We start from the raw sequence: 25,278 nt of genomic DNA on the forward strand, positions 1-25,278 counted from the left end.
TAAATTTTAGTGAATTATTTTTACATATCATGTAAGAATATTTTACGCTTGAAATGTTAATCTTGTTTAAAAATAACTTCAAAGAAATCATTCTCATGCAAAATATTTTTCCTTGTAACTAAGCATCTCTATTTCCTTCTATATCATGTTTTTACATATTCATAAAAATTCCACAAGGTGGCATAAAAACCTCATAAAGACACTTCCTGATTCTTTTTGGCGAAAGGTTTTAGATACAGAAAACTTCCCTTCAAGTCAGGTAAGAGGGACACTTCTTGAGGAGGAGGAGGCTGTGTCCTGCTCTAGCTTATTCTACTCCCTGTAGTCCTTTGGCCCAAGGACACTTCCAGGGCCTTTCTGGTCTGTCCTAGAGAGTGAACAACTGGAAACTTCATTCCAAAGGCCTGGGCTAGTGAGCATCTCTGCAGGAGTAGGGTCAGTTGTCATAGTCAGGGGACGAGTTAAGACAAAGACAGTCCTCTTGAGACCAGCTCCTTTGGGTTGCCACTCACTGGTGTAGGGCTTTAAGGAGTCCACAAATTCTAGGAATCTTCACAAGGTGTATTTGCTGAGGTAGGAAGGTTTTTATTAGCGTGATTTACACCTTCTAAATATTTAGTATGTGGTATATGGACCTCCATCTTCACCCTTGACTTGGCCTTGCAAACACTACAGGTAAGACTGTGTGTATAAAATCTGTGGGTATTTTCAGTGCATATTTGTTTACTTAAAGTCTGTATTTGGAATCTTTGCATTAGAAATTCCAGTCATAAAATCAGCATTCTATTTGAATAGCTAGTATTGGCTATTTATCAGGGAGTAAAAATAACTTTGATCATAAATTTCCAACAATTAAGTTTGCAAAAAAGATGAGTGTGACAGCTTTTACAGCTATTCATTAATATTCTGACTTTCCTGCTTCCAGAAATATGCTACAATTGTACTTACCTGTCCTTTAGTCTTAAGTGTGGCTATTTTTTTTTTAATCTGTGGTTTGGGACTTTACTGATATTTCATTCACATACCATCAATTCAACTTTAAAAATATATATATTCAGGAGCTTCATGAATAAGTATCAATCATGCTCTGGATCTAATGCTGTTTGGATAAAAAGGTAACTTTGAAGTTGTTTCTATAGCTGCTTTGTATCTTAATATGTTGCTGTAGAATCCAGAATTATTTTACTACCCCTCTAAGTTTATGTGCCAGCTTTGAAGTATAATTGACAAGCAAAAATTGCAAACATTTACAGTGTATAATGTGATGTTTTGATATAAGCATACATTGTAAAATGATTACAAACTAATTAACATAATACCTCACATAGTTAACAAGTACATTTGTGGTATGAACATTCTTAAATGTCTCTTAACAATGCAATATTGTTATGGCTACCGTGCTGTACATCAGACCTCTAGAATTTATTCTTCCTACTTATGTGAAACTGTCCCCTTAAACAAACATCTTCACATTTCCCCAGCTCCCAGCCCCTGGCAAACACCATTTTGCTTTTATTATTTTAACTCTCATAGTTTTCACATGTGAGATCATGCAATATGTGTATTTGTGTGTCTGACTTATTTCTCTTATTTCATCCACACCCAACACGAACCCAGGGGTGTTTAAACACTGAGAACATATACTCAGTCCTTTATTTTTTATTTTTTTGAGACAGGGTCTAAGTTGCTCAGGGCCTTGCTAAGTCACTGAGGATGACCTCAAACTCTTGATCCTCCTGCCTTAGCCTCCCAAGCCTCTGTGAGCACAGGCATGTGCCACTGCACCCAGCAAATTCTCATTTTTTAAGGCTGAAAAATATCCCTTTGTATGCACAGATATCACATTTTCTGTACCCATGCATTCACTCATGGACATTGTTGATTCCAGTGTTGCAATGAATATGGGAGAACAGATATCTCTTCCAGATACTGATTTCAGTTCCTTCAGATAGTACACCCAGAAGTGGGGATTGTGGATCACAGTAGTTTTGAGGAACTTCTATACTGTTCTTCATAATGGCTGCACCAATTTACCTTGTCACCAAAATGTACAAGGTTTCCTTTCCACATCAACAGTTACTGCCTTTTTTTATAATAGTCTCTAACAACTGTGAGATATCTCATTGTGGTCTTGATTCATATTTTTCTGATTTGTGATGTTGAACATTTTTTCATATCTGTTATTCATTTGTCTTCTTTGAAGAAATGTCTATTCAGGACCTTTGTCCAATTTTTAATCAAGTTTCTTTCTTGCCACTGAGTTACTTACATATTTTGAATACTAACTCCTTATCAGATGATGATTTCTCCATTTCATTTTAGTATATTCAACTTTAGGTGTTTTATCCATTCTGAGTTGATTTTTTATATAGTACAAGAATTTGCATTCTTTTGCATGTGGATGTATAGGTTTCCCAATATCATTTGCTGACGACTGGACTTTCTGTATTGTGTGGTTTTGGAATTTTTGTTAAGGATCAATTAACCAGAAATGCAGAGGTACATTTCTGGGCTCTCTATTCTGTTCCTTTGGTCTACATGTCGGTTTTTGTGCCATTACTATGTACATATGACAAGTTGCTTTTCTCTTGCTGGCTGCTTTCAAAATTATCTTTGACTTTATAGAATATGATTGATACACTCTGAAGATCCGTTTAATACATCTGAAGTGCTTTGGGATTCATGAATCTAGATAGTCATTTCCCTCTCCAAATATGGGAAGTTTTCCTTCCCTTTCTGTTTTGTTGTTCCTTTTACAACTCCCATATACATATTTTGATTCACTTGAGGCATCCTTCTCTTCTTCACTCTCTTCTGATGGGAATTTCAAATGACCTGTATTTGAGATCATTAATTCTTTCATTTCTTTGATTCTGTTGTAGAAATTCCCTAACACATTTGTTTTTCAGCTCCAGAATTTGTTTGGTTAATTACCTTTTTTTTTTTTTCATGTATGATTCCTCCTTTTTTTGTATCTCATGGAGATTCTTTTAGATAAGTCATTTTGAATTCTCTTGTCAGGCAGTGTGTGTGCATGATTATATATATCCTTTTCTTTAGAGTCAGCTATTGGTGCCATCTTTTGCTTCTCTGTATAATGCTTTCATGATTATGCATGATCCTTGTAGTCTTTGTTGGTATCTGTGCATTTGAAGTAGGCACCTCTTTCATTTTTATAGACTATGTGGAAAGCCCCGATTCTGGGTGGGCTATGTGGTAGCAGCTTCAGGTAGACTAACTTAGCACCTAGGTTCACAGGGGTCTGGCTCCATGGAGCCAGTCTAGTATCAATGACTGCTTGGGAAAACCTGAACCCTGGACCACAGGAGCCATCCTGGAGCACACTTGTAAACTGTACAATTCAATAGGATTTTAGTATACTCACACAGTAAACTATCATCACTAATTTTAGAACACTATTATCACCATAAAAGGAAATCTGTATACATTAGCAGAAAGTGGCAAGTTCTGACCATTGTAATATAAGAAAAATGTGCAGAACATCACAACAAGTCTTTTAAGACCTAGTGCTTAGTTCACCATGTTATCCTTTTTGTCATGTGGAATGGTGTCACTCTAGGGGTGGAGCACTATCACACATTTAGGAGTGAAAATAAAAATGGAGGCAAGAACGATATTGGCCAAATTATACTGATATATCTTGTGCATGTATGAACATGCAACAACAAATCCCATCATTATGTACAACTATAATGCACCAGTTAAAAAATGTGGGGGAAAAAATGGCGACAAGGTCTTAATGAACCAAGAGGGAAGAAATAAAACTTTGCTGTTTCAAGTCACTAAGTTTTTGGAGTAGACTGCAGGAACAGAATAATATATACATAGGATAAAGGTTTGTTCGATGAGAAATTATTTAGAGGTGGGATTTTTTTCAACAGTTTTAAGTTTTGTAATTCTAAAATGACTCTGATATTAATTGATCTCTTAAAATGGAAAAAACAAAAGACTGTCTCAATCAGAAGATCACTGAAGGAAAGTCACCTCACTTGAGATAAGAAAAGGATGCAATCACTTATATTTATGAAGGAGAGGATATAATGCGAATACTGAATTTCATCATGAACCTTGCTCTGCTGATAGGAGCAAGATAGGTATCTCTGTTTAATATAACTATGAAAATTATGGTTTCTTAAAGGTTCTTTCTAGAATTCTACCTGAAACTTATTATTTGGACTGTAGATGAGGTGCTAGACTGACCTTTCCCCCCTAATCAATTATCCTTCAGCCTACATTAGACATTAGTTAAATAAGTATACCCCAAATATTCATTTTCAATATCACATAGTGTGAGATATTTGATAATGACCTTAAGATAGACTCTATTCATAACAATGCTATAGGTCTAGTTTAGGTTTTTATTATTCACCTTCACAACAAAATCCTATCAATCTATCAAAAAAATGGGACTTTTTTTCTCTCTCTCATCCTCTAATCTTTTCCTTACAAACTTTCAGATTAAATCATTCTAAAACAGTTCTTATCATGATATGCACCTATGCAAAGACCTTCATTAGTTTTTGCTCTCAGAAAATAATTTTGCTAGGCATCTGTATTAGTTTTCTAAGGCTACTGCAACAAAGTACTACAAACTGGGTGACTTAAACAACTGAATTTCATTGTCTCAACAGTTCCAGAGGAAGAAGTCTGAGGTGAGGGGCTTATTTTGGAGTGTTGTATGGAACCCTTTACTCTAGCTTCTATGGTTTGCAGTCAATCCCTGGGTCTGTGTCCAAACTTCCTTTAGGACTCTGGTCATATTGAATTATAGCCCATCTTAGTTCAATAGGCCTCATCTTAACTAATTACATCTGTAATAACTCTATTTCTAAATCAGGTCACATTCTGAGGTTATGAGGGTTAAGGACTCCTTCTTAACTGTATTCAAAGTTCTCCACAAGACTTCCTACTTACTTTTTCATCTTTATCTCCCATATCAAGGCAGTGAAGACAACTTCTGCATATAACTGAAATACTTTTCTCTCTTTGTACATATCTTTTGCTATAATTCTTTTGTACTCACTCACCAAATACTATCCATTTTTAAGGACTAGCCTGCATAATCCTTTTTCCATGAGGATAAATCTAAGTTTTCTATCCAGAAACATTTTTTTTTTGCCTTCACAGGTATATTATTTGTACTTGTCTTATGGAATTTAGCAATTTTCTTATTTATAATTTGAGTTGTACATGTCTTATATGGTCTATATTCCTTACTGGGCATTAAGTCCCTTATAAGGATGAAGTACACATCTTATTCACCTTTTAATTTGCCCACATTGCTTCACATGGTGCTTTATAATACTTGTTGAACAAAGTTGTGAAATCATACATTACAGTTTCATACTTACTTTTTTTAAAGACTGCAGAAAAAAATCTTATAATGGATGCTTTAGATTTTAATAAATAATATGGAAATGAACAAATGTTTTCAAACAAACATATAGTTTCTTGAACCTATCTAACAAAGTAGATAATTTGAAATTATCAATATTGTGAAAAACCCATTAAGCAACCCTAATTTTCCTCCACAATATTGTTTTTAGAAACTCAAATGACAAAGAAAGCAGTTTTATTTCATTAATGTTACAGTTCATCCAATATTTATTAATCCCATTCTAGGTAGTTAAAATTTATGTTTTAAAAGGGAGAGAAATTAAAACTGAAAATGCAATACCAATAACAGACAAAATTTGAGAGTTTTGAACTAGAATTTAATTCATAACAAGCAAAGGTGCTTTACCCATTCTCTATTTAAAATAAAAACTGAATTTTTTCACACATGTGTATATATATATATGTATACACACACACACACACACACACACACATACTGATACTCAAATGTAGCACAACTTTATATAAATAAACCATTATAAAACAAACTTTCAGGATTTTGCCTTCAGAGTGTCAAGATACTTCTATACAATTTAATAGATAAAATATCAAGACTCAAGGGGTTTTATACATTCTAAATAAGTACTTAAAATTAATTTTGGTATTTACTAACTTAAGTACTCAAGAACTTGGTTTGAAGTGTCCAACAGACTGAAAGTCTGCTTTTCAAGAGTACCATGATCTTCTATCAATGGAGAGGTTTTGGCATTTCTATATTCTAACAGTTCACGATCCTTGTTTGATGTTAGTAACTCATTGTCAACTATACCAATAGGTGCATCTTCTACCAGAATATTTGCTTGGTATGCTCCAACTGGAATTTCAGGCAATCCAATGTAGTCATGATCTGTCACTACTGAACCTTGCAAGAGATAAAGACTGTCTGAAAGAAGAGACATAAGTTTGCTTTTCACAATTATAATTAAATATCATTTTAAAATTAAACAATGTTAAGTGAGGAACAAAAGTTAAACTAATGAAAATGAACAATCAAGATTAACTTCTTCTTACTTATCCAGTTAAAATGTGTGTGAAATAAATAAAAATTTATATATTTATATATCTCTCTCTCACACACACAATGGTCAAGGATTTTAAAACAGATAAATTTTCCCATTACCCTGACCTGTCTCAGACAGATACTTATGTGTGGAAGACAGGGAGTAGGAGTGGTAGAGATTAAAAGCAAAATTATAAAACTATGTTTTTGATAATGATGATGTATTTAATATGCTTCTGGCAAAATATTCCTGGGTGTATTATTAAGGTTTAAAATATCTGTCACATCCTTACATGTACAATATTAGATAATTCTTCGGTCTTTTTACAACACACATTAGGAAGATAATATCAAATTATTACAATATAGGTTATAAACAGATTACTGAAAATAAAGTTGCTAAAATCAGATGTGATAGGAATGTGTAAGGAGGCAGGCTTCGATGAAGTAGCTTTAAAAGGTTAGCTTAAGTGTAATTCTTAGGTCTACCTAATCTACACTGAAACTGTTACAGGAATCTTCTTTCCAGCATTTTATTATATTCTTAGCAAATTTATCATTATCCTCAAGAAAAATGTATCTAAAATGAATGTTAAACTGACAGCAAAGTAGCAGTATCTTTTAATATAAAGAATAACAGAAAAGGATTTCTTCCTATCAGATACTTTTAATTCATTACAAAGGCAGTTTTCTACCACATCTGATTATGTCCTGAACCTTGCCTTCTTTTCTGAATTTTCTCCCAAGACATTAACAGATTCTATTTAAGTTTTTATTAGCTTATTGAGTACCTATATTTTAAGTTCAAGAAATAGCAAAAGAAAGATAATTTGTCCATTTAGATTGAAGATCAATGAAAGTTGATCAGACTAGATAAATTTGCTAACATGTATGGGGAAATGATCCTACACTAACTAATCCAATTTAAACATTTATAAATTTAAATTTATAAATTTCAGTACATCATACAAATCTAGGCTATCAACAGATCACATAAACAAGCTAGGGCTTATGTTAGCCCAGTTAATTCTTCCTGAAGTAAAGTATGCCTGATATTTTAGTTTTTAAGAGGTGTTCCAAGTTTAATTTCACCAATTCTTATTAATGTAAAAGCAGTGATTAGGTTGAAAATAACATTAAGAAGAGACACAATTTACGATGGAATAAAGTATAGATAATTGAAGATGAAAAGAAAATGATATCTGTATTCTAATATGGGATGAACTGATGGATAAGATGAATAAAACTGAAAGAGAAAATACAAATCACACACCCCATGAGAAGTATTAGGACCAACAGCAGCATGAAAGAAGAAAAAATGATCCATGGAAATGAAAAACTCAGAATGTGTTGACAGAGGTTTGACATTGGGGCAGGTAGTAATTTATAAGAGAACCTCAAAGGTTAGGTATGGTAATAGTATTGTTGGTAAATTATTCTACTAATAGTCAATGGAGAATTCTATAGGTTCAAGGTCTGTAAACTGCTGTAAAGTTATTAAGTGATCACAAATACCATAGTATTAAAGGAATTTCCAAAGACAATTTCAGAGATCTTTGATGAACGTTTTCTGCCTAAAATTTTTTCCATACAGATGAGTGGATTGTTCTACTTCTGAAAAATATACACAGTAAATATATATTGACAGAGAGTAATATGCCTAGATGTTAATCGCTTATGAGTTAATCACTTTGATTTCCTGGAAATGCATTCAGAGACCTTGAGCTTAAGCACTCGAAGTTACTCTGACTTTACTAATATCACTTATTAGTAAAAGGAAAGTTTCTATATGTATGTAATATAATAATACACAAATATACACATTTTTTCTTTTAAATAAGTGAGAATCTAAACTACCTTACTATAATAAAACTGTAGAGAACAAGGATTATACTCAGCAAATTCGACACAAATCATTTTATACACAATGGAAAACTACTCGAAGATATCTAGGTTTCAAATTCTACTATAGCTTAAATCTTCTAATTCAAAAGAAATACTCTTTAATTTCAATAAATATTATCAGAAAAGAAACTTTGAGCCTCATACATATGTTGGTCTAATATTTTAGATATGGAATTATGAAAAATATGACATTAAAATTATTTTAACATATTTCCTTGTATTTTTTAAAATTTTGACATTAAAATTATTTTAACATATTTCCTTGTATTTTTTAAAATTTTTACTAGAAAATTTAAAATTATGTGTTATATAGTTTTTGTGTTATACATCTATTAGACTATGTTGACCTAGAACAATCCTGGGTCAGGGATATAGAAAAGAATGTAAAGCTTTTACCCTCAAAATAGAGAAAGATAAACATACCATATTAAAGTACTTCTCTATTCAGTTATGTTACACAACAGACTTTACAAACTTCTTTTCTCATCCTTTTAATTAAGTTATGATTTGTTTAATAAAAGTATCATTTCAGTTTTTTTTTGGGGGGTGGCGGTTACCAGGGATTGAATTCAGGGGCACTTGGCCACTGATCCACATCCCCAGCCCTATTTTTTTTAATTTTATATGAATACATATATTTTAGTTGTCGATGGACCTTTATTTTTATTTATTTATTTTTCTATATATGGTGCTGAAAATTGAATCCAGTGCCTCACAGATGCCAGGCAAGTGCTTTAACACTGAGCCACAACTCCAGCCCCTCAGCCCTAATTTGTATTTCATTTACAGACAGGGTCTCACTGAGTTGCTTAGTGCCTCAATATTGCTGAGGCTGGCTTTGAACTCTCCATCTTCCTGTCTCAGCTTCCGTGACCGCTGGGATTATAGGCTGCTGTGCCACTGTGCCCAGCTTCATTTCAGTTTTGATTGAACCAAATATTAAGTCCTTAGTTTCTCTGAATCTGAGGTATTAGATTCGGTAGTTTAATATACTTTTTTATTATGTACTTTTAAGAAATAAAACAATAAGATTTTAAAAATAATACATTAAAATAAGAACCTCAAAAATCTGAATGACTTTAGTTAATTTCTTCATATAGAAAGAAAAATATAAGGTTTCATACTACTTAACTTTCTTATTCTGAAGAAAGGTGACTAAATTAACCCTATACATGGTCTGGTAATTCTCAGTCTTTTAGAATATGTTGCCATTCTATTATATTGTTTCTCATAAATAATAACTATAATTTCATACCTCATCACTATCATTAATAATAATTAATACTATCAAGAGAGGATTGGATTGACTCTTGGAAATTATGAAACTAAAAAGCTAAAAGAAGGCTTTCTCTGCCTGAGCTATATCAATAATAATCAATAATAATGTGGATATTTTGAGTTTAATGCCATATAGACTAAGTTTTGCTTTGTTTCATTTATGCAGACTATACTGTGGTTGGAAGAATAATGGACTCCCAAAGATGTCTATATAGTAATCCCTGGAACCTATGAATATATAATCTAACATGCCAAATTAAGGTAGTGCTGGAATTAAGGATGTAAAAAGTTACACTTAAAATAGGAAGATTAGTTTGTGAGGTGATACATGTCTATAATCCCAGTTATTCAGAAAGCAAATGCAGGGTGATTCCAAATTCCAGCCTGCCTGGGCAACACAGAGACCCTTTCTCAAAATAAAATAATACTAATAAAAAAGGTCAAGGATGCAGCTCAGAGGTAGAACATTCCTGGGTTCAATCCCTAGTGCCACTGAAAATGAAGGGGAATTATCTTGAATTATGTGGGCAGGTCCAAGGAAAAAGATCTTCAAATGTGGAAAAGGGAGGCAGAAGAGGAGGTTGAGCCACTGCTGGCTTTAAAGACAGAAGAAAAGGACCTTGTATCAAGTAGTGACGATAACTTCTAGAAACTAGAAAATGGATTCTTTCTAGAGCCTTCAGAAAGGAGCACAACTATGGTGATGCTTTGATTTTATCCCACTGATAGCTATGTTGGACATTAAGTTATAGAACTTTAACATAACAAAATTTTGTTGTTTCAAGCCACTAAATTTATTGTAGTTTGTTATGGTAACAATAGAAAACTTACTCAATAGTGCAAATCATTTTGCAGGTGGGGGGTTTTCCATCATGAAGGAAAATGAGTGTGAAATTTTTGGGTGATGGAGACCAAATCTATCACAAATCAAATAAATTAAAAACAACTCAAAATTTGTGATGAATAGAACAGTGAATTAATAACGTAATTTTTCCTTTCAAAGGGAACATTTATGATTATGAAGAGATACTACAGTACGTTTTAAAATTTCTTGCTAAAAAAATAACTAGATAAAATATTAAACAGCCTTGCTTAAAATAGCAATGACAAATACTGTAGATCTAATACCAAATGTGTTCTGTCTACATTATGTTCTAGATAAGAATGGATAAGATTTTGGCAACAGAAGTATATGTGTTTCAGATAGTAAATCTTTAATATAACTACAAAATCTCAAGAATGGTAAAGAGTGTTGATGACAAAAGCAGACAAATTTATAGTTCTTTTGGATATAGGTTGCCCAAATTTATGTCAAATATGAAGTTGAGTTATTCAAAGATATTGTTTGCATTAAATTTAGCTCAAGGACTCCTGAAAATCAGCTTATAAAATGAAGATTTTTAGGAAAATACATGATATTTAAAAAAAATAGATGGCAAGAATCATATGTATGTTGAATTTTTGCAAATGAAAAAAATACAAAAAAGAGGACCAAAGAATGGCCAATCAAGATGCAGATTCTAGGATGACCAGATGAGAACTCCCTTTGGTTAACATGAAAAATTAAAACAAATTCACCCATTAATCTTAGATTCCTATGTGTATGCTAGTAGTAATATTACAATTTTCTCATATTACTGAAAGAAACATCTTTGGAGAATTCAATAATGAGGCAAAATTTATAATGTTTAGAAACTTTTGTTCCCAATTAAGATTAGCTATATTCAGAAGCAGCAAAATATCTGCTGTCCTTTCTGAGAAAGTCTGTGGTAAAAGTAAACTAAAAAATATTGAAACAGATCATGATACAGGATCATTTTAAGTGTAAATTTTGTATTAAGGAAGGTCAGTACATTAGAAGGCAGCAAGTCCTGAACAGCCAAGATAAGAAAGAAATCTTGCTACAGAAAGGATAGCTTATAAATATATAATCTTTTTTTCTACATAACTTGTGGAAGCAAGAGATTATACCGGGTAGCTGAGAACCAAGAGGCACAAGGAATGAAAGCACTTACCTTCTAACAAAGAAAATGAAAGTACTTGTGAGTTTTCAGAATTAGAACATAGTCAAGATAAGTTTACTGACTAGAATAACTGTGTCTGTCACAAGAAGGAAAAGCACTAAGAGCTTTTAGCACAAGAGTTGTGGCTTAGATAAGAAGCATAGTTGAGCTATTATTACTGACCGGCTCCTAAGGGCTTCACATCCAAATACAGGATAAGTGTAGGTTACTTGTCATTGCGGCTCTTGTTGCTATTTATTTAAACCTGCTAAATAACTTGCTTATATTGTTTAAAATATAGTATGTTGGCTGGGTATGGTGGTGCATGCCCATAAGATGTAAGTCATCATGGTCAACTGAGCTGAGACCATAACTCAAAATAAAATAAAAAGGGCTGGGGGTATAGTTCAGTGGTAGAGTGACCCTGAATTCAATTCCCAATGCCATAAAACAAACAAACAAAATCAATATTGTATCATCCATTAGCTGTTACTTATATTCAAATATTACTTATGCTGTACCTTTCTTTAGATAAAAAACATAATTATTGGCTAAGGTATCAGTTAACTCTCTCTCAGTCATCTGTCCCAGAGAAGCTCTAGGGACAAAATAAAACAGTCTTGTTAAAGTAGGAGACTTAATCTGAAAGCCATAGCAAAAATGTTATTTAACTAGTCTATGAAAGTAAAGGTTAAAAAGATCAGCTATCTTGACTATAAAGAACTAGACATATTTGGGGATAATTATGACTGTTTAGAGTACAATCATGTTTTATAGCATTGTGGGAACAACCCACCCTGTACCCTCACCTTTCCCCACTCACGACATTTTTAAGTTCCCTTATTTATTTCACAACTAAATTCTGTACAATGTTTGTTTATGGCATTGATAATTTTAGTTGATTTTTTTCCATGCTAAAATCAGGCATCAAGTGTCTAACAGGATGTTGTGAAAGCAAAAACAGAAGATATAGGTTCAGTATTTTCCACATGAATTACTAAAAAGCCTACTACAAATCAAAATAAAATCTTTCAGTTTCAGAAGACACATTCTAATAAAACAGACTTGGGATACCTACCTAAAACTATTATCAAATTGCATAAAAATAATAAGAACAAAAAAAAAAAGCCCAAAAAGTAAGAAAGATTTCTAGTATTTTTAATTTCTCTTTTCAAAGAAAGTAAAAATGCACAAAAGTGACAGATATTTACCTTGTTCACTGGATTCTCTTATGTAAGGCTTAAGGTGGGACATTTTGATAGGTCTTTTAAGCCTAGTTCCAGTATTGTCTCTGAGGACAGCACATCCACTTTCTGTAATATAGTCTATGACACAAGGACCAACCCATTCAGATTGAAAACGACCATCCTTCCACCAATTTTTCCTTTGTCTTAAAACTTCATGACCCACTTTTAAATGAAATGGATTTAATTGCTTTGGTTTCTTTTTAACAATGATTTTGCTTTTATTTAGGTCATCTAAATTGTTGTTCTCCATCTACAAATGTAAAAAAAAAAAAAAAAGCAAGAGGTGAGTTATTTCTTGAAGGCAAATGCAGATAATGATAATATTATAACAAAATGGTTATTTATTGAAATGCTACTGAAAAGTAGGCAAGAGTCTGATTCAATTCTTAAAGTAACATTTCAAAGTCAGTATTTTCACCCCTGCTACACAGAGAAGGCAAACTAAAATGTTAGTCATTTCTCAAAGTCAAAATACAGAATACAGCTATGATTCTAAAACTCATAATTTTCTCATTACTATCAGAATTCCAAACTAGCAAGCATACTATTTAACTAAGACAAGAAGAACTTAACATATAGAAACATTTTGGTTTAAGGGTATGGCATATATATGTGCATGAACATGTATACATGCTGAAATTTTAAGAATAAATATCACTTTATAGAGTTCTATAGTTTTTCATTTTGGGGGGAGATGGGGGGTTACTGGGGATTGAAGTCAGGGTCACTGAACCACTGAGCTACATCCCCAGCCCTATTTTGTATTTTATTTACAGACAGGGTCTCACTGAGTTGCTTAGCGCCTCACTGTTGCTGAGGCTGGCTTTGAACTCATGATGCTCCTGCCTCAACCTCCCAAGCCACTGGAATTAAATAGAATCACCTGGCCCACTGAAGTTGTCTTATTCTCCATTATTTTATCAGCTTCTTTAATTGCATCTAGAATTCTAGCAAACATATTTGTATTACCACCATCCACTTCATGAAGATTATCCGAAGTATCTGGCATATAAGGATTTCGGTTAAACATTTGAAAATATGGTGTATTCTTAGTAGGTTCCTATTTTAAGAAAAATAAACAACAATTTTGTAATAAAATATGTTTTCTAGCCAAGAAATAGTCATAACTCAGAAGTACAGAATTAATATAAAGGCACATACCAAGTGAGTTACATTGAAGGCAAATGAAAGAGCTGATAGGTGCTCATCCCAGTTGTTGGGATGGTCAGCACAGTATTTGGAAAGAAATGTTTTGATTGTGCTGGGAGTACTTTCAGTTGGATTAACAGTTCCAGAGGCATGAGGAATTATAATCTGTTTTGTACCAAATAATCCATATAGTTCATCATTGATCTGAAAAATACATAAAACAAAGTTGACTTTTTAACATTTGTATTTTTCACTGATTTAAAAAAGACTTCAAAAAGAATTTGAATGTTGTCCTTTTCACTGACCACAGCACATTCTAAATAGAAACATACATACTGTGGGCATGCTAGTGCATGTTTATAATCTCAGCCACTCGAGAGGCTGTGGCAGGAGGACTATGAGTTCAAAGTCAGCCTGGACAACTTAGCCAGACCCCATCTCACAATCAAAAATAAAAAAGGGCTGGGGATATGGCTCAGTGGTGAAGTGCCCCTACAATCAATTTCCAATAATTCAAAAATAAAAAATAAAAATAATTGTGATATTTTACTTAAAATAGTAGTTACTACTGAGTCCTTGCTATGTGATAGTCAATACAAAAGATGCTTTACATTGTTGTCATTAAATCTTAAAATGATTTTCTGAGGTATTATTAACCCTACTTTGAAGATAACCTTGGGAGGTTAACTGCCTTACCACACACATAAAATAAAGAAACAGAAGGTCAGGATTTAACAGCAATTCTGTATCCAAGTAACTTTTTAATTCAGTTCATCATATATATATAGTAGGTCACATAATTCAGTAAACAGGCAGGTGCCCTTGGCCAAGTGACTGAAACTCACTTGGCCAAACTTCCTTATCTGTAAAATAATGAAACTTCTTATCCAGAACTCCTATGAGAATTAAATAAATTAATGTTTATAAAGCATTTAAAAAGAATTCTTGCCAAGCAATAGTCAAGAACTTATTAGTTTTAGCTACTTTATTACTTTTAACTACCTTTATTACTATGAACTACTACTATTATTTTTGTTGCTATTGCAGTTATTTTTATGCAGGGCCTAAAAGAAGTTAAAATGAGTTTAGAAAACTTGTTAACAGTAAAATGTAAAATAACTTCTTTTCCTACATCAGCCATCGTGCCCCCCACACACTTTTTTTTAAAAAAAAAATAGATTCAATACCTTTATTTTATTTATTTTTATGTGGTGCTAAGGATGGAACCCAATGCCTCACACATGCTAGGCAAACGCCTTACCATTGAGCTACAACCCAGCCTTACATTACAATTAAACATGTAATGCTAATCAGAGAAAAGCTAAAAGAAATGCAACTGTATTTCCCAATCTCCCTGGAAGGTAAAAGTGCTCATGAAATACAATTCTGGCAGAAAAAAGATATGCTAAATTTATTATATAATCTCAGCTTTAATTAGTTTTTTTGTTTTTTGTTTTTGCTCACTGTCCTCCCCTTTCTTCTGACTGATATGTAGACACTGTGACCTGAGCTCTGGCATATTATGTGCCTAAAATTCAGAGTAACTACCCAAAGATGGTAGAACAGAAAGCTCTCAGCATGGGTTCCCAATGATATTCACAGTTATCATTCTTTCCTTTTCAGCCTGGTCTTCTTTTGCCTGAGTACAAAACAAATTCTTTCTGCAGTTTATGTATTGGAGAAGGAAGAGGAATTCTCTGTTACTTGCTGCTGAACACAATTCCATGCTGATATATGTACTAATTCAGTTCTTATCTACTAATTTTCTCCTTTTGATTAAAAAGTAATTAGAAATCTCAGAGAACAGTTGTCACTGAAGTTAGTTTCAATCTGAGGACTTGATCAATGGCTTTAAATGACTCATGGAAAAGGCTTCAATCTCTTTGTTACAAAAGGTTGCCTAGGAATGATCCAGTGAATCCACTTGTGATAACCTTATCCCATCAACTTTTTTCCCTCAACCATCTAATCAGACATTCTATCAGTCGTTACAATTTTAGTTTCATATGACATTTAAAAAAATGAAGATGTTTTCCCATTGAAAAGTCTTATTCTCACATGACCAGTATAACCCCACATCATATTCAACCACAAGAATGGGATCCTAATTAGAATAAATTATACTCAATATATGTATAATATTTTAAAATACACTCTACTGTCAATGTATATTTTAAAAGAACAAATAATAAAGGCTTATTCTTTTTCTTCAGAAGTTTACAAAAAGTTTTCGTATCTTTTATGGAAACAATTTAGCAAATACTCTAAGCTGAGTATGTTAGAAATATCTGAATTTTTATCTAAATGTATAATAAATTTCCCATTTGTTTATTGTTCTAAACTTACTTCAACACTCTAGCAGTGTTTTCTTTATTTATTTAAAAAATTATTTTTAGTTGTCAGTGGACCTTTATTTTATTTACATGTGGTGCTAAGAATTAAACCCAGTGCCTCACACATGCTAGGTAAGTGCTCTACCACTCAGCCCAACCCCAGCCCAAGCAGGATTTTCTGTATTTGCTGATAAAAGAATACATTTTACATTTTCACCATTATACTTTTATGAAATATTTCAGTTTAATCACAGCAAAAAGTACAAATTTTCCCAAACATATGTAACTTTTTTATTATAAAGAAATCTCACAAAAAAGACTTGTAAAAATTTATTATTATCTTTAGTAAACGTTAAAGTTACTTTGAACATGACCAAAAAAACCTGCTAGCTAATCATAATGGCTACTATATTATCATTATTGAATTTCTTTCTTTCTTTCTCTCTCTCTCTCTCTCTTTCTTTTTTTTTGGTGAAAGGATCTTGCCATGTTATTCAGGCTGAGCTCAAAACTCTTGATCCTCCCACCTTAACCTCACAAGTGGCTGGGATTAGAGGTGTGTCCCCCGTTGCCTGGCTTTCATTTAGTAGACAACAAGTACATAGTTTTTGATTATTGAATGAAGTAAAAATACTTTCAATTTATGAGTATTTTATAAACATATACATATTTCATTTTCTTTATTATTTTAGTGCTGAGAATTAAACCCAGGATCTCATGTATGCTAAGTATGTTTTGCTACTGACCTACACCCCCAGCTACGAGTGTTATATTTTAAAATGGATATTAAGTGGGTTAGGATGTAAATGCTTATTAAGTTGTCTGCATAGACCTGTGCTGAAAAGAATTAACATGGAAGGTCTGAGACTGCTATCCTTTGAAAGTCCTCCTTATGCTGAGCTGGTGGCACACGCCTATAATCCCAGTGACTCAGGAGGAGGCTGAGGCAGAAAGATTTCGAGTTCAGAGTCACCCTCAGCAACTTAGCAAGGATCTAAGTAACTCAGTGAGACCCCATCTCTAAATAAAACACAAAAAAGGGCTGTGGATTGTGTCTCAGTGGTTAAACACTCCTGGATTCAATCCCTAGTACAAAAAAAAAAAAAAAAAATCCTCCTTATAAGATTGGTCCTTGGCAGATATCTAAGATCTTGGATTCTGGTTCCCACCAAAAAGGTTCTACCCACTTTCTGATAAGCGTGGCTCAGTATGCCTGAATAGTTTATACAAATCATGTGGCTTTTGCTAAACACTTTTCCTTCTGAGGGTTTAGAAATTTGTTATATGCCAGGCCAGGGTGCCTATGAGAAAAGGTCCCAGTAAAAACTCGAGACACTGGGTCTCCAAAGAGCTTCCCTTGTAGGCAATATTCCACATCCCTTGTCACAATTCACTGCTGCAGGAAAATAAACACATCCTGTGTCTCTAGTGGGAGAGATCTTAGGAGCTTACACAAGTTACTATTTCTTGTATTTCTCTGACTTCTCCTCATATACCTTTTCTCTTTGCTGATTTTGCTTTATATGCTTCCACTGAATAAACATTAACCATGAATATGCCTAAATGCTGTGTTCTCCTAGTGAATCATGAGGATTGTCCCTAGTGGAAGATGGGGATAGTCTTAGGGATCCTCACACAAGCCCTAACTGCTTAATAAATACAAGTTTAGGTATTTCTTTTGGACTGAGACATCATAGGTATTATGTACCAAGAAAGTCTAGCTAACTCTGATTATTCCTATACGGTAATCTATCCCTTATGAAATTTTATACTTTTTTTCCTTTCCTTTCCTTTTTTTTTTTTTTAACAAAGTCTTGTTATTTTGCTCAGGTTCATCTTGAACTCTTGGGCACAAGTGATCCTCCCACCTCAGCCTTCCAAGTAGCTAGGACTACAGGTGTGTACCACTCTACCTGGTTTAATTGCAAAAATTTAAAATAGGCTTTAAGTCTAACAGTATTACATTTGTTTTTTAGACTTTTCATACATATTATTGCCTGCTTATTCTTCCAGATTAACTTTAATTAGGTAAAAGGCCAAGACAAGGGGAAAAACATCTTTCAATATTGAATATTCTCATTCATGTATAAGATGTATTTTTCCATCTAGTCAAGTCCCCCTTTACCTGACAATTAGAGATTTTTAAGTTTTTATCAGTGCATTCTAGTTATATATAAGTGAGGTTCATTCTGACATAATCATAAACATATGGAACACACTTTGTTTCATTTCAGTTCCCAGTACTTCTTTCCTCATCCCATTCCTTCCCTCTGCTCCCTTTCCTCTATTCTACTGGTTTGTCTTCTAATTTTTTGTTCTTGGTTTTTTTTTCTTTTGATTTGTGCTTTATAGACACATATAAAGGTGGAATTCAGTACATCACATAATTTGATTAATATATAGATATATAATTAATATATATATGTTGTCAATAGACCTTTATTTTATTTACTTATATGTGGTGCTGACAAGCGAACCCAGGGCCTCACATGTGCTAAGCAAGTGCTCTACCACTGAGCCACAACACCAGCCCTGGTTAATTTCATTCTGTAGTTTCTCCCCTTTCCTGTCTCTTCCCCCTTAACCCCCTTCCTTTCCTCCCCCAATCTTCCATCTGGCTTCATGGGCAAGAAGCAAACAAAGATTATTTTGTGTAATCTTCTCATTTTAGTTTGAGGATTCCCAAAGATAGGTTACAAATATTTAGCAGCACAGTAAGTACTAAAATCTAGTCTCCTAATTTCCAGTCCAACTACCCTTGTACCATAGCAATTTATCTGAACTTATTAAGCACTTTATCATGCACAGGGCACTGTGGACTGAACACTGAAAGGCAGGAAGAATATACTCTCAAACCTCAGTAGTTTAATCATCCTACCTGTTGAATGAATTCATCTCTTTGGTCCATTATTATTTTCTGAGGAGGTCCATATAAGAAAAATATATTGATAATAGCTTTAGAAATTTCTGATGCTGAAACATCACACAGAGGCAAAATCATAACCCATTTTGTAAACAAATCTGTCATGATTAAAGCATATACGTGACTTCTGTTGCTTGTATGAAAAGGTCCCATCAGATCAACAGTAACTATACTCCATGGATTGTCCACCTTGAGAAGGTGTTGTTTAGGTGCTAGAATAACTGTATTTTTTGCCACTTGGCAATGCTGACAAGCATATACCTACAAAGAGGAACACAATAAAGAAAATAAAGACAAATATTAATATAGTTGACATATAAAATTAATCTTATAAATCATAATTTTGAAATGGTTAGTAGGTACTTTGCATTTTGAAGGAGAAACTTTTGGACTAAGAACAGCAAACTGAATTAAACCTTTTATTGAAAAACTAACAACTAAGAATATTCTACCCAGAAAAGCTGCCATTTAGAAATGAAGGCAACATCAAGACATTTCCAGGGCAAAAAAAAAAGTGAGTTAATTGTCATTGGACTGCCTTGTAAGAAATGCTAAAGGAAAAATTTCAAGTTGAAAATAACAACATGAAAACAAAAGTATAGGGCTGGGGATGTGGCTCAAGCGGTAGCGCGCTCGCCTGGCATGCGTGCGGCCCGGGTTCGATCCTCAGCACCACATACAAACAAAGATGTTGTGTCCGCCGAGAACTAAAAAATAAATATTAAAAATTCTCTCTCTTTCTCTCTCTCCCTCCCTCTCTCACTCTATCTTTAAAAAAAAAAATGAAAACAAAAGTATAAAGCTCAGTGGTACAGAAAAAAAATAATTAAATTCAAAACAAAAATCTTTTATTAAGAACAATAAGCAAATAGTAATTGCTATTTCTATCAAATGACCATCTTATAGGGTTTTAGTCACATGGAACATAATTCTAATTCACATTCAATAAATATTTATTAAACCAATAGGTCTTAAAGTAAGTTTTCCTATTATTTTACTTTGTTTTTTATACCTTTACTTTATTTATATTTGGTGCTAAGGATGGAACCCAGGGCCTCACATGTGCGAGGCAAGCACTCTACCACTGAGCCACATCCCCAGTCCCTATTATTTTACTTTTTAATTGACACATAAAATTGTACATATTTATGGGAAACTATGTGATGATTCATTTTCTATGACTTTAAATCAGTTTGTGAATATGCGATAATTTCTATATGTAAAAGATGTTTCTAAAGTTATCACTCTTAAGATGTTCATTCATTCATTTACTCCAAGAATATTCATTGATGTAATTTCAATAACAACATTTATAGACACCAGGAATTTCTCTAGGTCCTAATGAACAAAAAAAGAGGGGTCAGTGAACAAAAACAAAGCCCATGTTTCAGTTAAGGGAAGTGAGATGAGATCAAATGATAAATTTATGGATGGTGCCATTTTTCAATGTACTTCTGTAATTTCACTTTGGAGACTAATTCCAAACTAATTTTAAGAAAAAATTTTAAATGATCGTACTACAGTATAGTCATAGTTACTTTTGATCAGATTTTTTCACTTTCCAACTTATTCACCAGATTTAATCAGAAATAACCTCTGATAATTTCAAAAGATCATATCCATTCTCCAATCATACATATTCAGTGGCAAAGATTTCACTGCATGTTTATAAGGGATGCATGGCAGGTTCACAATTTGATTTTGGTTTGGAGTTTCTGCCATGTTTGACACTTTCTAACTCAAATTGGAATAGAAATGAAAGCTGAGAGCAGAAACTGGGTTTGATTTGTAAACATATTCTCCTACATACAGAAAATATGACTGGCATTAAAAATGTAATGAATTAATCAAAGGAATTTCAGCCCCATTTAAATTCTGCCTATACAAAAAAGTTCAATGATGAAAATGTGGTTCTAAATCATCTATATAAATATGGTATTTTCTTTTTTGTTTAAATATTTTATTTTTTTAATTGTAGTTGAACACAATACCTTCATTTTATTTTATTTTTATGTGGTGCTGAGGATTAAACACAGTGCCTTACACATGCTAGGCAAGCACTCTACCGCTGAGCCACAACCCCAGCCCTAAATATGGTATTTTCAAATGTTTAAACAATACTTTTATTTTAGTTCAAATTGCAATTTAGTGATTTAAAAGAACTGTGAAGGGAAATAAAACTAACAATTAATATTTTTTTAGTACATAAACTCCCATACAAAAAAATACTTAATGAGAAACCAGAGTAAATCTGGAGCAACAACAAATTTTGCATACTTCTTAAAAAGATATTAGTCAAAGTGTTCTAAATACATAAAGCCATACCCACTGTTTGACATCATTGGTCACAGAAGTCCAATAGTAACTGGATTCCACTAAAGTGAGAGTTCTGGATATGCCATGATGAGCTCCAGTGTCATTTTCATGGCATTCTCTTAGGACTTTCTTTTTTTCCTCTTCTGAAACAATTACCAAACGATTTTGTTTTCTGTCTTTTCCAACATAAAACAGCTTTTTTTCTGGAATAAATGAGACCAAAGAGATAAAACTGTAACTTTTTAAAAATTTATATCATAAAGATAATCACAGACTTATCTTCAAACTATGGAGTTACTGAATTTACAAAGTCTTTCTCCACTTAAAATAATATTTATTTGTAATGATGTCACCATACAAACTCTAAGGTCCTTAGCTGTTATACTTATTGGCTATCTAGGAAGAACCCTAGCTGCTTTAATTCTGTAACTATCAATACAAGCAGAGCCAGCTTATTTGCCAAAGCATGTAATAACTGTGACAGTATGAAATTATCTACGTGAGAACTCAAACTAGGACAAATATCTGCAGATGCCTCCTAAAAATGGCATAAATTAGCAAGTGAATTATATACAGAAAAATAACCCCCGGAAGAGAATTTTCTAAAAATATTGCACTTATATAACTGTAGTTTTGTAAGCAACTACCCCTCTCTGCTTTTTCTAGATTTGAATAGAAGCTAGGGTTGGTAAAGAGGAATAAGCTAAATGTTTTAAGTTATTTTCTTTCCTTCCCCCTCCCCCCCTATAGTACTAAGGATGGAACTCAGGGCACTCTACCACTGAGATACCTCCCCAGGCCTGTTTATTTAAAAAAAAAAAAAAAAAAAAGAGGAACTGACTAAATTGCCTAGGATGGCCTCCAACTTGAAGTTGCCAGTGGCTGGAATTATAGGGCTATACCACTACACTGAGCTAATTGCATTTCTTTCTTTTTCCTTAGCACTGGGTATTGAACCTAGGGCACTCAACCACTGAGCCACATCCCCAGCCGTTTTTGAATATTTTATTTAATGACAGGGTCTCACTAAGTTGCTTAGGGCCTTGCTAAATTGTTGAGGTGGCTTTGAACTCATGATCCTCCTGCTTTAGCCTCCCAAACTGCTGAGATTACAGGCACACTCCACTTCTCCAAGCTAGTTGCATTTTCTTTAGGATACCTGAGAAGAATTTGCAATTGAGAAACAACCAAGGGATTCAGAACCATCACTTCTCCAGTATGGACAAGATAACTACTTAAAGGACAGAATCTAGCACTAAGCTACTATGTGCTAAAACACATGCTGAATAAAATGTTCCTTATTTAATTAGAAGGAAAGCATTCTGAGTAAAGGAACTCTTTATCTTATAAATCAGGAACTCTTATATATCTTAAGGGCATAGGATATGCTTGGCATTCAGTGAAAACTCAGTTAAACATTTTTTCCATAAATGATTAAATAAATGAATAAAAATGAATCCTCACTGCCGCAGTCCGGCTGGGCAAAATAACCGAGAGGTGACAAGCAACTTGAAGGTTGAAATGGGAACTACTTTATTGCGAGTGAACTCAGCGGGAACTCAAAGTAGCAGGCACCCAAGGTAGCAGGAGCCGCTTCTCTGCCAGATAGCAGAGGTATATATACTTAACTAATTACACACAGCTTGACTCAATTAACATCAGCAGTCAGCCAATAAGGAATCCTCATCATCTTAATGGCTCACTGGCATTGCTTCACAAACCACTTCTCCTGACAAAGTGCCAGGCGCCATCTTGACTTGATTTGCATCCCCAACATCTCACTTTAAGGGTATAAGAAGTAAATAGTCTGCCTTCTTTAAGCATATGGAGTTATTGATAGGCATGTACACAGGAGAGGAGAACAGGCATTTGTTTATTAGAATTTTCTTGACATGCTTTGGGAAAAGCCTAACATACCTATGTGCAAAACTCCCATTAAAAGCACTGACACTCATTTAGCTACTCATTGACTATTCTTCTTATCTATCCTATCCCAAACTTCTCATCCTCTTTGGAGGAGGGAAGGGGGGAAGAGGACCTTTCAAGATAAATATTGCACTGCCTTTCAAATATTTAATCTATCAAGGGAATTCAGGATCCAAAAATAAATGTAACTCTGAGAATACTTTATAGCAGTGTGTGTGTGTGGGGGGGGGCACAGAAATGAATACAGTTAATTCCCTCCATTTCTTCTTTTAGAAAACAAATTAGTTAACTTTGTTAATATTTTTATATTAAACATCAAATAAATTCCTTATTTACAGTGGCGTAAGTGCTTGAAAATGCCCCATCTAAGTAGGAACTACTGAAGTACAAAGGAAGGAGAAATCAATCAATTCTCACGCAGGCTTCTATGTAGGTTTTATTTATTTTTTCATGGTATCTCTGTATATAATTCTGAAGGCCCTTCTTATGCTTACTGGCCTTCCGTTGGCTTCAGTATGATTTCTCATTTTGCTTTTGATTGTCATTACCATCTTAACTCATAACTGTTTAGCAACAACAAATTACCACAGAAATTATCAGGAATCCACAAAATAAAAATGCATGTGGAAAAGAATCTATAACTTATATTCAAAATTTTGGATGTTAATTTCACCTTTGAAGACAAATTTTTTTGCTGCTCTTCTAATGCCACTTCTCTCACTTGGTAGTGTAGTTGAATGATATTCACCAGTTCGCTTATAATATGCAATCTGTTTAAGATGAAGGTCACCATTTTTTCCACTCCGGACCATCGTGAACCTAGGTAAAAGATATTTAAAGATATTACTTAAATAATAATCTAATTCATGCTTTGGGAAAAGCCTATTTTAGTTCAGGTTTCTGTCACATCTCTGCTTTTGAATTGAGCATTCCCAAAACATTTCTGGGAGGGAGACAATTGTAGTACAAAAAAGGAATAGAGTGATGTATGTGAACAAATATATTCAAATGCTATTTTTGAGATAAATCAAGACAAATTATCTTGTCTCTTTTTGTGTGATAAGCAATGCTGAAAATTTTCTATATACTAGGGGAAAAATGAACAAATATACTCTCTGTAAGGTTTGGTTAGTCCTCTTATTGCCAACAATGAAAATGTTACTTACATAGGTTGGTCCTGTTTTGTGACATTAAAATAACAGATTATAAGGAGAGAAATGTAATTTTATATTACTTCTAAATACATTCATGATCAGTACAAAATGCAAAAAACCTCATATTCAAATCATATGTTAAATATATTTTGTGAATGTTTTAATGATACATGACAGAGAAGATATTTAGCAGCCAGATCTCATACATTCTTCTGATCTACATGTAAACTATTTATCTTGAACAAAAATGAGTTTTGGTGCTGCATATACTCTGTCAATGTCATAAAAAAAAAATCTGGCTGTACTGGCAAAAGCAAAAGCAAACCCTTTTCTATAACAGACTATAGGTAACATGGTGAACCTTTTACAAAAAAAAAAAAAAAGCTTTTATTTCATATTTTCAGTTAAAAGGAACAATTCTTTTTTTTTTTTTTTACAACTGATTTATATGTTTTATTTTTTTATTTATTTATTTTTTTTAAATTTTTTATTGTGGGTTGTTCAAAACATTACAAATTTCTTGACATATCATATTCCACACTTTGATTCAAGTGGGTTATGAACTCCCACCTTCACCCCATACACAGATTGCAGAATCACATCAGTTACACATCCATTGATTTACA

At 33.2% G+C, this 25,278-nt stretch overlaps 1 protein-coding gene across 3 annotated transcripts in view; it reads right to left on the reverse strand.

The window, feature by feature from the left end:
• Positions 1-5,405: 5,405 nt before the first annotated feature.
• Positions 5,406-25,278, reverse strand: part of Gin1 (gypsy retrotransposon integrase 1) — a 31,519-nt gene continuing 11,646 nt past the window's right edge. For 2 of the 3 annotated variants that reach the window (XM_015483988.2, XM_048811551.1), the window contains exons 2-8: positions 24,172-24,317; positions 21,582-21,775; positions 19,212-19,517; positions 14,013-14,204; positions 13,735-13,911; positions 12,816-13,101; positions 5,406-6,301 (exon numbers count right to left, since the gene is read on the reverse strand). In XM_015483988.2, the coding sequence (XP_015339474.1) occupies positions 6,027-6,301; positions 12,816-13,101; positions 13,735-13,911; positions 14,013-14,204; positions 19,212-19,517; positions 21,582-21,775; positions 24,172-24,310 (1,569 nt within the window). In that variant the 5' untranslated portion in view covers positions 24,311-24,317 and the 3' untranslated portion in view covers positions 5,406-6,026. Of the gene's footprint in view, positions 6,302-12,815; positions 13,102-13,734; positions 13,912-14,012; positions 14,205-19,211; positions 19,518-21,581; positions 21,776-24,171; positions 24,318-25,278 lie in introns of those variants that run through there. The other variant, XM_048811552.1, reaches the window with a different exon arrangement.

This window comes from Marmota marmota, unplaced genomic scaffold (genome assembly GCF_001458135.2).
Source record: "Marmota marmota marmota unplaced genomic scaffold, marMar, whole genome shotgun sequence".
In the NCBI taxonomy this organism is placed as follows: domain Eukaryota; kingdom Metazoa; phylum Chordata; class Mammalia; order Rodentia; family Sciuridae; genus Marmota; species Marmota marmota.